This window comes from Typopeltis vanoorti, chromosome 20 (genome assembly GCF_054136105.1).
Source record: "Typopeltis vanoorti isolate ZY-2024b chromosome 20, IOZ_Tvanoo_1.0, whole genome shotgun sequence".
NCBI classification, from domain to species: domain Eukaryota; kingdom Metazoa; phylum Arthropoda; class Arachnida; order Uropygi; family Thelyphonidae; genus Typopeltis; species Typopeltis vanoorti.
The window spans coordinates 33537996-33550082 of NC_143568.1; the positions used below are offsets into that span (position 1 = coordinate 33537996).

General features: G+C 34.4%; 1 protein-coding gene across 6 annotated transcripts in view; it reads left to right on the forward strand.

Moving 5' to 3' along the window:
- LOC150095352 (lethal(3)malignant brain tumor-like protein 4) overlaps nucleotides 1-11838 on the forward strand; it is a 381800-nt gene extending 369962 nt beyond the window's left edge. For all 6 annotated transcript variants that reach the window (XM_090410238.1, XM_090410241.1, XM_090410242.1 and 3 more), the window contains one exon: nucleotides 10302-11838. In XM_090410238.1, coding sequence (XP_090266364.1) covers nucleotides 10302-10430 — 129 coding nt within the window. In that variant the 3' untranslated portion in view covers nucleotides 10431-11838. The remainder of the gene's footprint in view (nucleotides 1-10301) is intronic.
- The last annotated feature ends 249 nt before the right edge of the window (nucleotides 11839-12087 follow it).

The following is a 12087-nucleotide window of genomic DNA, read 5'->3' on the forward strand; positions in this document are numbered from 1 at the left end:
TTGATAATATTGAATTTAACAGATAACAGGTGTAATCTGGAGGAAAATTGTTGATGGGAAGTTAGTAATGATGTAACTTTTAATGTAGTACTATCATTGGAAAGGCTGTGGGAGCAGACCAGATACCTAGGGTAGTACGGAAGAGTTTGGGCAGTGAGGGCATGGATATGTTATGGGATCTGATGTGTAAAATAGCCCAACAGGAAAAGATACCAAAGGAATGGAGGAAAAGTATTCTCGTCCCAATCTACAAAGGAAGAGGAGATCTTCAAGACTGTGGCAACTATAGAGGAATCAAGCTGATGTCACACACATTAAAAATATGGGAAAGAGTAATTGAAGCAAGGTTACGACAGGAAACGAAAATTGATGAGGGGCAGTTTGGATTTATGCCAGGAAGAGGGACAACGGATGCAATATTTGCGCTAAGGCGATTGATGGAGAAATATAGAGAGATGCAAGTGGATCTGCACATGGTGTTTATAGATCTGGAAAAGGCATACGACATAGTGGCCAGGCAGGAGGTATGGAGGTGTATGAGGAAGAAGGGGGTGTCGGAGAAGTACGTGAGGTGTTGGTGAAGGAGATGTATGAGGGAACAGAAACGCAGGTCAGGTCTAGTGTCGGCATAACAGAAGGGTTCCCTGTTGTCGTAGGGCTACACCTAGGGTCAGCTCTGAGCCCCTACCTCTTTGACCTGGTCATGGATGTACTAGTGGAGGATGTCAAGAAGGAGGCACCATGGAGCATACTGTTTGCCGATGACATTGTTCTATGCGAATCATCCCGAGAGAAGCTTGAAAATACTCTGGAAGAGTGGAAAAAGAAATTGGAGGAGAGCGGCATGAGAATTAACTGGGTGAAGACTGAATATATGTCAACAGGGAGTGAAGAGGATATCATCATACGACTCCAGGGTGAAAGGCTAATTTCAGGGAAGAAATTCAAGTACCTTGGGTCGGTTGTCGAGAGGAATGGTGACCAGATTTAACATTAAACCATCTTTCTGTACTTCCTTCAATTCTAACTGCTGACTTACAACTCAAATAAAGACTAAGTATTGCTTGATATAATGCTCCATTGACACCATATAACTGTAGTGTATTGAATAGCTTCTCTCTTGGCACCTTATCATATGCCTTTTCCAGATCTACAAAACTCAAATAGAGATCTTTGTTATATTCCCATGATTTCTCCACTATTTGTCGCAAAGTGAAGATCTGATCCTGACAGCCTCTATTTGGCCGGACTTCAGCTTGGTCTTCACGAAGCTTTTCTCCTACAATTCTTCTCAACCACTTCTCAAGTATACTTGCATATATCTTACCAGGAACACTCAGTAGGGAAATACCTCTGTAATTCTAACATTCAGTTTTATTTCCCTTTTTATATATGAGTACTATGAGAGCTCTACTCCAATCATCGGGAATTTGTCCCTCTGTCCAGGCCTTCTGAACTATGCAGTGCAGCCACTGCAAGACTTTTATACCACCATACTTCAGCATTTCTGGTCAAATATCATCTCCTGCTGCCTTTCCACATTTTAAGCCTTTGATGGCTTTTTCTACTTCAAGTATGGATATGTATTCCTGACTGTATGCCTGTCGAGTGTTTTTTACCACTGTGCTATCACTTCTTGTTTCATTTAGCAATTTCTCGAAGTAATTACTCCATACTTCAAGGATATCTTTTTCTCCCATTTTCATGTCAATTTTATCATCTCTAACACCTTTTACAGTACTCTTTCCTCCAATTCTAAGCTTCTTCAATAACCTCCAAAATATTTTACCACTTCTTGATATTTATTTTCTATGTTCTTGCCAAAGTCCTCCCATGACTTTTGTTTAGCTAGTTTTACACAGTGTTTAGCTTTCTTACATTTGTCTCTGTATTCTCTAAGAGCACAAGCTGAGTTATTTGCCAGGAACACTTTTGATATGCTTTCTTCTTTTCCTTCACTGCCTCTTTAACTTCCTGTGTCCACCATGGAGTTCTGATTTTTCTATCCTTGCAGACAACCTCACCACATGCCTCTCTGGCTGAATCAATCAAGGTTTTCTTCAAGGCTTGCCATGAATCTCTAAAGTTTGGTTCCTGTTCTCAAACTTTTTCATTTTTTCTACAATAATCTTTGTGTATTTTAGTCTATAGTTCACATCTGAGAGCTGCTCATCTCTTATTCGCTTTAAAACTTTCTTACATGTTATTCTTTTCAATATGAAATTCAATTTTATCCTGCTCAAGACTAAATAGTGATCACTTCCAATTTCAAATCCTCTGTACAGAGGATTTGAAATTGGAAGTGATCACTATTTAGGAATCGCTATTTAGGAATTATTTCTTGCCTCTTCTCTCCATGTGAATTTGTTCACATTTTTATGTTGGAACATGGTGTTAGTAATAACCAGTCCATGTCCTGAGCAGAAATCCAACAGATATTTGCCATTATTATTAGCTTTATTCTTTTCTCCAAATTTTCCCAATATATTTTTGTATGTCTGACAATCATTTCCTACTCTGCTATTTAGATTAAACCACCCAACAAGGACCAACTTTTCCTTTTTCATTGTGTCAGATGCTTTCTCTAAAGCATTAAAAAATTCCTTCTCTTCTACCTTAGTAATACCTTCTGTGGGACTATAGGCACAAATAAGTCTCATTGTCCAGTTCCCCATTCTGATATTTGCCCACATCACTCTACTTGAGACTGCCTGTCATTCAAGAAGATTAGCCTCGTATTTAGTGTTGATTACAACGGCTACTCCTTTTTTTCCTTGATTGTCATTGCCTGAATATAACATTTTATATTTATTGCTCAGAAAGATCTCGCCAGTTTTTGTCTTTTTTGTTTCAGTCACCCCTATTATGTCGACCTGGTACTTATCTAATTCCTCGGCTAGCTCCATTTCTTTGCCATTCAGGCTTCTTATGTTGATAGTACCGATCTTTAACTCTAGTGAAGTTGAGTTGGGGTGTTTTTTCAGATTTGTTCCAGTAGCTGACTTTTCGTTGTTAACTCTGGTGAAAACAACTGGGGGAGGCTTGTTTAACCGGGCAAACACCCCAGCCGGCATGAAATTTTGTCATGTTGTACTATCATTTAATAATTTTGTTTAAGCCAATAAGAATTACAATTTGGTTGGCTAAATCCCAAATTGCCAGCCCATCCTTGTTCATTCATTATCCAGGTAGATACCCAACAGGGTGCACCACGAGAAGGTGAGGATTGGATATTAGGTCAGAAGTCCTGGTTGGTTCTCCACATTCCTTTAAAGGCGATGTGGAGGTCTCCTCTCAGTTATACAGCTTTGACCCTTATGTTACAGAATCGTATCCAGATTTATCTGGACGTATATATATGTCATGGCCAGTTGGGGTGTTAAAACCAATTAAATTGTAGGAGAACAACTGCATAGTGAAATTTGATGTATCATCTCTTTTCACTAATGTTCCAGTGGATGATATGCTAAAACTCATTTCAAAATATTCTCCGTAGACATTTGCACTCTCTTTAAACATGAAATGAGTATTTATTTTAGCTTTAAACAAACTAAAGGGTGTTGCAGTGGTAGTCTCCCCACTTTCACCCCTTTGCTAACTTATACATGGAATCTTTTGAAACTTTGGCAATGAATTCAGACCCTTTTCTTGGATACCTTAGTTATAAGTGAATTGGATGGGTCAGTCACATTTTCAACCTACTGGACTTAAAAATCGAGAAGCAAGTAGATGACATTAGAAGAAAATTAAATACAGATGACATGTTAAATTATTATTTATATGCAGAATTTTCAGCTAGGTTTCATAGCCATTATCAATACATTTGAAAAGAGATAAATATAAAAAGAACAACAGTTAAATTGCAAAGCGCATGACAATATGTGTGCCATCAACTGCAGGAGGATAACTCCAATTGTTTGAATTCAAGGAGTAAAAGCTTAAATTAATTAATTAATTGCAATTTTATGAAATACATGAATGAGGAGTGTTATTTAGGATGACTCCTCCAAATTGAGAAAGTTTAAGGCAGTTGTTTTTGTTGAGATAAGGATGGTGAAAGTGTGCTTCGTAGCTTTCTTTATATAATCTTTCCAGAAGAAAATAACTTTTGTGTGCTTTATTTCAATGAATTCTATTCCCTGTTGACAAGGCATGTCTAGCTAAACCAGATTTTTATTATTATTATTATTACATAATACCTCCAGGGAGTCCAAGACTCATCGAGGGCGGTACCTACTCTACAACTCTCCATCTTCACCAATCTACCAACCGCAACTACCTTCATCATCTACACCAACGCCATCTACCGTTGACCACCACCACTAGTATTTTCACAGACAAACATCCATGCCCACGGCGGGATTCGAATCCACAGCCTTTTGACTGGAGAGCAGATACACTAACCACTCGGCCAACCAGGCCGGCATTTATTGAACTCTTGAAGTAAAATATGCTCTTGATGTTCCTCCAGATAAATCTTAGCTGAATGATCAGTCTGCCCATAATAACAAAGGCTGAACAAACAAGGGATCCTGTAATTGTAAATTGTAATTAATTATTTAAATTTTATTTTATTGTTTGAATTGCAATAATTGTAGATGGAGTTATATTCCTGCAGTTGATAGCACATATATTGTCACACACTTGCAATTTAAGTGTTTTTATGTTTATCTCTTTTCAACTGTATTGCTAATGTCTATGAAACCTAGCCAAAAATTCTTCAAATAAATAATAATTTATGGAAGGGTCATTCATATTTAATTTTACTCTTATTTCAGTTTATTGCGAGCCCAATACACACATGTTAAATGTGTGTATTGAGCTTGCAATTATTACAAGTATTACAAGCCACTTCACATCACTATGCCATCTGTAATTAGAAGAAACACACGTATTAACCACAGTGAAAATTATTTAATTGTAAATATTTCATCCTAACTGTTTTAAGAAACAGTTACATTACAACTGTTTCTAGATAAAATTAACCTTCTTCATCATCGCATCAACTTTACGTTAGAAAAAGAATCTCCACAGGGTATCTCTTTTTTGGATTTACACATCAAAAGAAAAGAAGACGGTTCCATCGCCACTTCCGTCTTTCGCAAGCCTACATTCTCAGGTCGCTACATTCACAATTCTTCTGCTCATCATCCTCAGAAATCTGGCATTATTAAATCACTAGTTTCCAGAGCACACAAATTCTGCTCCTCTGAAGAATCTTTAAACCAGGAATTAGAAGTTATCAAAAATACAGCCATCCTAAATGGATATAATCCCAAAACAACTCAAAAAATCATCAGTCACTTCTGCATACATCAAACCAGACAGGAAGAAGTGCATAGGATTCCCATACCTTACGTTAAAGGCATCTCAGAACGTCTTTCTAAAATTATGAAGAAATACAATTTTGCCACTACTTACAAACCTATCAACAAAATTTACAACTTATTACCTTCTCCTAAGGACAAATTCTCACCCTTGATGTTACCTGGTGTTTATGAGATTCCATGCTCATGCAAATCATCTTACTTTGGACAGACAGGTAGGTCTGTTCAGAAACGCATCTCGGAACATCAAGACTACATTCGTCTTCTTAAACCGCAGAAATCTGGCCTCTCTCAACACAGAATTGAAAATCCAAACCATAGGATCCATTGGGAAAAGGCTAAACTTTTACATAGATCTATATTTAAACATGAACGTTTATACAAAGAAAGTTCTGAAGCCCTACTACACAGACCAAACCTAAACCGCAACAATGTTCTTACTATTCCTAAAGTATGGGAAATTATCTTACAAAACTGTGTTAAATAATTAACGTTTTTTTTTTTTTTTTTTTACTACTTTAGCACGTTTTCATGAGATTCTATTGTAATTGTGCCCTAACTGTATGTTATTCCTAATTTTTGTTTAAATACTGTACTAATGATGTCCTAAGATACTTAGGATGAAATATTTACAATTAAATAATTTTCACTATGGTTTATACGTGTGTTTCTTCTAATTATGAACGCACCACAGGTTTTGTTATTTAAAAAAAAAAAAACTATTCCATCTGAAAACTTGGAATTTTCATAACTATCTAGAACAAAGCAAATTTCATCTTCAAAACCTAAATTTTTAGAGATACTTGTGCTATAAAGGTAAGACTGAATAACACAGATATAAGGATAAATAAAGCATTAAACTGTAATAACCAATTATTTCAGCCTGAAAATTACAGATCATCATCACTGGCATAAAGGCTATTTAAAAACATTCACAGCTTATGCATGTAAAAATATATATATAGAATTTTATTCTAAAACTCCAATATATTTCATCCAGTGTTGCATGGACATCATCAGGGAGACAGACTAGTAACTGCATTTAAAACATGAATCATAAGAATGAGTCGTAAAGCATGTGCATACCAGCTATGTCTTGGTTGCTGCTGAAGTATATCATTATACTATTAGACTTCAAAGGAACAATTGTAAAAGTTGCATAGATAAAATAAATAATTTAAAATAATTATTAAAAAAAAAAGAAATAATGAACAATTAATAGTAATCATCTCCCAAAACTCAGAGATAGGCATACAGTCTGAGCAGTTAAGGTGCAGACAATTTTGTAATTGTAATGGATTATTTAAAATAGTAATATGCTAGTAGCTGACAGAAGAAGGTGCCTATGGTAACAAAATTTGCCATTAGTCGCATAGAGCTTACCAAGTTCAACAGCACTATAATGGCTCTACAAAAAGAACTATTTAATGTTTTAAATCCTGAACTGTGGATTGTTCTTTATCATATCCCTGAAGTTTTGGCAAAAAAAAAGAATTCAGAAAAGTTAAAAGCAGATGTGTGTAGAAATTGTAAATCATACAACAGTGGCAATGTACTATGCTCGGATTGCAAATTCGACAAGATCACATGATCATAAATTTATCATCACAGGTGCTTACAGAAGAAACTAAGAATGCTCTCAGTTGTGTTTATAACTTTGCTGTTACATTTAAACAAGTTACTAAACTAGAAATTATGATGAACATAGAATGTGGCATCTACAATCTTCCCTCCTTCAGAAGCCAATAATTCGAGTTTAGACATTATAGCTAGCATTCTAAACAAATCTAAACCACCTAAAAGTAATATACCACAGGATGAAATAGCAGCTTTAAAAAAGTTGTGGAAGAATAAAAATATTGTGATTACTAAAGCTGATAAGGGTATGAATCAAGGGGATTACAACAAAATAAATGCAGGATCTGCTAGTTTTTGCTTACCAAATTTTTGATCGAGACCCCATTATGTCTGAAAAAAAAAGAAAAAAAAAATCCGTAAATTATCGGAAAAAAGCGACTTCCTGATCCAAAGATATCAACAAAATAAAAGCAATTCATGTTAAACCACCCTGTATTTATGGGATGCCTAAACTCCACAAATCTAATATCCTCCTTCGCCTTATAGTTGATAACATAGACAGTCCTACTTATAAACTTGCTCAACAGTTAACTAAGCTGCTTGCCTCCCTTACTGGCAACTTCTCTACTTTTATAAAACATTCTGTCCATTTCAAATCACTAGTCAAAAATCGCATCCTTGAAAATTCAGACATAATGGTTAGTTTTGATGTCACATCTTTATTTACTAATGTACCAATAATAGGCACTTGATTTAATAAAGTCTAAATCCCCTCTCTCCCATATCTTTGAAGTATTCAGATTTACTATGCATGCAGGTTACTTTACATGGTAAGGAAAAATCTGCAGATAGACCAATGGTATTACTGTAGTTTCTTTCCCCACCCTTAACTGACTTTCACATGGAACACTTTGAAAACAAAAACAAAATACTTACTAAACTACATACAAGCCGTTAGTTTGGTTATACTTTGTTCATGATGTATTTGCCATTGGTCCCATGGACACCTTGGATTCTTTTGTTACCTACTTAAACAGCCAATACCCAAAAATTCACTTCACAGTAGAAAAAGAATCTAATAACTGTTTGCCTTTTCTTGACATATTAGTCACTTGGCTTTCAGACATATACTGTCAATATATTTCCATTTATAGAAATCCAACAAGCAAATAAACAAACACACGCACACACAGGAAGATATCTACTTAAACAATCACATCATCTCAACAGTAAGGTATTCTGAAAACACTTACACACAGAACTTAGGACTGTTTGTTAATGATGCAGCTCTATCCAGCTCTAAGCTTAAATATTTTTGCCATACTTTCCTGGCCAATAGCTACAGCTCCTACAAAATAGATAAAATACTATGATCCGCTTGCTTCCCCCTCCTCAAACACATGAGAACAATGTCCGAGATACATCTGAAAAGATAGCCAAAGTGCTAATAAAATGTAACCTCCAAACCACATGTTAAATTAGCAACTGGGATCTGCTCGACTAAAGATAAACTCCATCCCCTAGCACATCCTGGAGCGTATGAAGTTCCTTATGACTGTGACTTGGCCTGCTATGGACAGACAGGAAGATTTGTTAAGATCTGGTTGGAGAATATAAAAAATACATTTGCTACCATTATTATAGCAAGTCTGAACTGGCAGACCATGCATTGGATATCCTTTTGCACAGGATTAGATGGAAGAAAACAGATGTGCTATACAGAAGCCGTTACAAGTCAGAAAGATTATTCATTATCAGAGGGTGCCAAATTAGGACTTTAGATCTTTTTTCCATTGCAGTTGTTCCACTTACTCATTGTCGCATGTTAACTGTAACATGTAGTATGCTCCGAAGATGCTGGTTTGAAATCCAGTGAAATACAATCCAGTTAATAAACATCTTTTTTTTTTTATTTAGTTTGTTTGGTGTTGTGATACCATTAAAATATATGTTATTAATAATTTGTAAGTTCCTATATAGCTTTTTAAATGCTAATATTTCTTTAGGTAGAATTATTATTATTATTATTATGATTATTATATTAGACCTCATCAAGGGAAGCCACACATCACCCACACCAGCTGTTATACCTTCTCTTAAAGTCATTCACACTAGATGCACTCACTACTTCAACAGGCAAACTGTTCCACTCACTCATAGTTCTGAGAGAAAAATCTGGCTCTTACCCCTTTTTTTAACTGCACACCAACTTAACTTCCATGGATGTCCTCTTGTCTTCTCTCTATCTTCCATATAATGAAAAATTTTATCAACTGATATCCTATATATATATATATATATATATATAATGCCCTCTCAAAAGTTTATAGACCTCTGTCATATCAACTCCCCCCCTCTTTCTTCTACCTACCAGGGTCATCAGTCTACATACTGTAGTCTGCCCTCATAATCTACATTCCATAATTCTGATATCATCTTTGTAACTCTTCTTTAAGGCCTTTCTATGGCTTCTTTATCCCTTTGGAACCCAGGACATCAAACCTGCATCCAGTGTAGTCGATGAGAGCAATGGCAAATTTATTAAGTGTATTGACTGTCTTCTGAGAGTAGCTTTGAAGATAATTTAACACTACACATTAGTGTTGGGGTTGCAGTCAGGAACTGCTTTGTTGTTGAAGAGTTGCAAATTTTTTCAGATGGCAGTTCTTAGCCTTTTCAAATTTCTTTAGTAGTAGTAGTAGTAGTGTTTTCAGAGATATTGTACAGAATAAACCACAGTTCTGGATTAAGGATTTCCAAAAGCTTTTCCTGTAACACAGTGATGCAGTGTTGTGATTTTAGCTAACTGAATGCAAGTGCAGCTGATCTGTTCTCGAATTAGCACTAAGCTTGCCCACATGTAAATACATTTAGCTTTTCCTGAATTTAACTTCTTGAATCTTAGACGGTTTGGAATGGTATTTGTGTCTAGCATCTTTTATAGGAAGGCCAGCTGAAAGTTGTCATGACAATTTTAGTTTCCATTTACCTAATTGATGAGGCTTACATACAATTTATTTTATGTGTAGAATTTGAATACATATGGAAAGGCTTAGGTGTCATTGATTATTCATAATAGCATTTCATGGTATAAAAAGCATCAAAGATGAACAGAAATACATTTACTGATTGGCAGCACTCACATCAAGTTAGCTAAAATCAGTGAATAAATGTTTCTCTCTCTCTTGGTGGTGTTTATACCATGAAGACTATTGTGAACTTTTCAAGATAAATTTTTTCAAGAAGACATCAATTAGAATATATCAGGAAAATTGTCTTTGTTATATTTATTGTTTCTTGATTTTATATTGACAATTATTATATTATATTATTACATTTATTATATTATATATTTATTTTATTTATATATATATATATATTTTTTTTTTTTTCCAGCAAATTGATGGAGAAGCATTCCTGTTAATGAACCAAACTGATATAGTCAGAATTCTGAATGTGAAATTAGGACCAGCCCTGAAAATATACAATAGTATCCTAATGTTTCGCAGGACTCTGGATAGTTAACATATAACACTTCTGTTATCTCAACTAGTCTTGTATCTAATCTTATTACACACACAAACTTTGGAGTGTTCAGGGGTGTTTGCTCATCATACTGTGATTTATTACCATGTTGAATTTCATCGTTGCATATCTCTTTATGAAGTGTTTATGAAAAAAGCAGTTAATCTTGTGTTTGTTGATGAAACCAGTGCATACCTGCAATTTGTGACCAAGTCACAAAGTGTTAAGCTTGTGCCAGTTCTTTGGCTCAGATCATTAATGAGAAAGTATTGAGATGTGAGGATGACAATTCTAAGATTAGCCTTGTTGAAGTTAAAAGATTGATTCCAGTTTTGTTATTATTATTATTATGGACATGTACAGAAATGCCAAATATATGCAGAACATTGGCACCATAGCAAAGACTGGAATTTTTGTCAAAACTCTTCACTCTAATCTTATTAAATTATTTGATTTTTTTTTTTTTTATTACTGATAGATGATGTTACTGTACATAGATATACATTCAGCCTTTTTAGTAATGTTCTGATATCCAATATGCAAATTACAATCCTGATGAAACAGAAATTTGAGGTGAAATAAATTGACATAGTGTAGACAATTGAATTCAGTGTAGATCTTAAAAGTAAAACTTTGCACTTAAATACAGTGTAGTAAAAATGAACAGAAATTCCTGTGCGAAGAGAATGTACAGCTAGTTCTCCTATAAATCCAGACACTGTTGTCTTAGAATTTTAATGTAAAGATATTTTCTGACAAGATATTATACCATTTTTTGTAATAAGCCTAGTTGTTGCATATTGTTATATGAAATTAATGGTGTTTATGCTGGAGATATTTCTAATGTATTATTTGTTTAGACTAGTATTTTTTTTTAATCTGAAATTGGTTTAAACCAGAAATATGGTTTTATACTAAAGCCTGAGTTTTTGCAAATATTGTTTTGTAAAATTTTGTAAAACTTTCAAAAATTTTAAAACTACCATTAGATTTGTCTAAATTATAAAAATCTTCTTCTTATTATTTTTTTGTTAATTCTAGACTGTTGTGCCTTCACTGTGTGTATGTAGTTTTTGTGAGTCAAATGGAGAAAAGAAACATACTTTACTTCATCCAGCATCTGCTGACACTTTCAAGTCATTTTTATTTGCAGGGTAACAGATCAAAAATTATTCACAAATATATTAAAACTTCATTATCTTGTAAACAATTTTCAGTGTTCAGAAACTAGAGAACTCTAATTGAAGTTTCTGTGGTGCATTATTGTGGTAGTTTAATAGCTACCTCCTGTTGTTAAACTCTCATGTGCCATTTTTCTCAAGCTTATGGCATGAAACAGATGTCATCAGCCTTCATTTTGTAAGTAATTGTTTCAGTAAATTTGTTTTATTAAAGCTTGGTAATATAAGTTTGTGTGAAGTTTTCCAGAAATGAATACACAGCCTTTTGTAAATTTTTTAAATAAATTGTTTTTACACATAACTGAATGACACTTACAGTGTCAGGCTAATAGATAAAGGTTAAAGAAAACCCAAAATAATCATAAATTTAAAGAAGTCTTTTGAGGTTTTTTTTTTTTTTTTTTGGTGTGTATGTGGAAAAGTACTGGCTCAGTTGTCTTAGGTCCAAAGTCTGATTAAGGTACTAAGTGATGTAG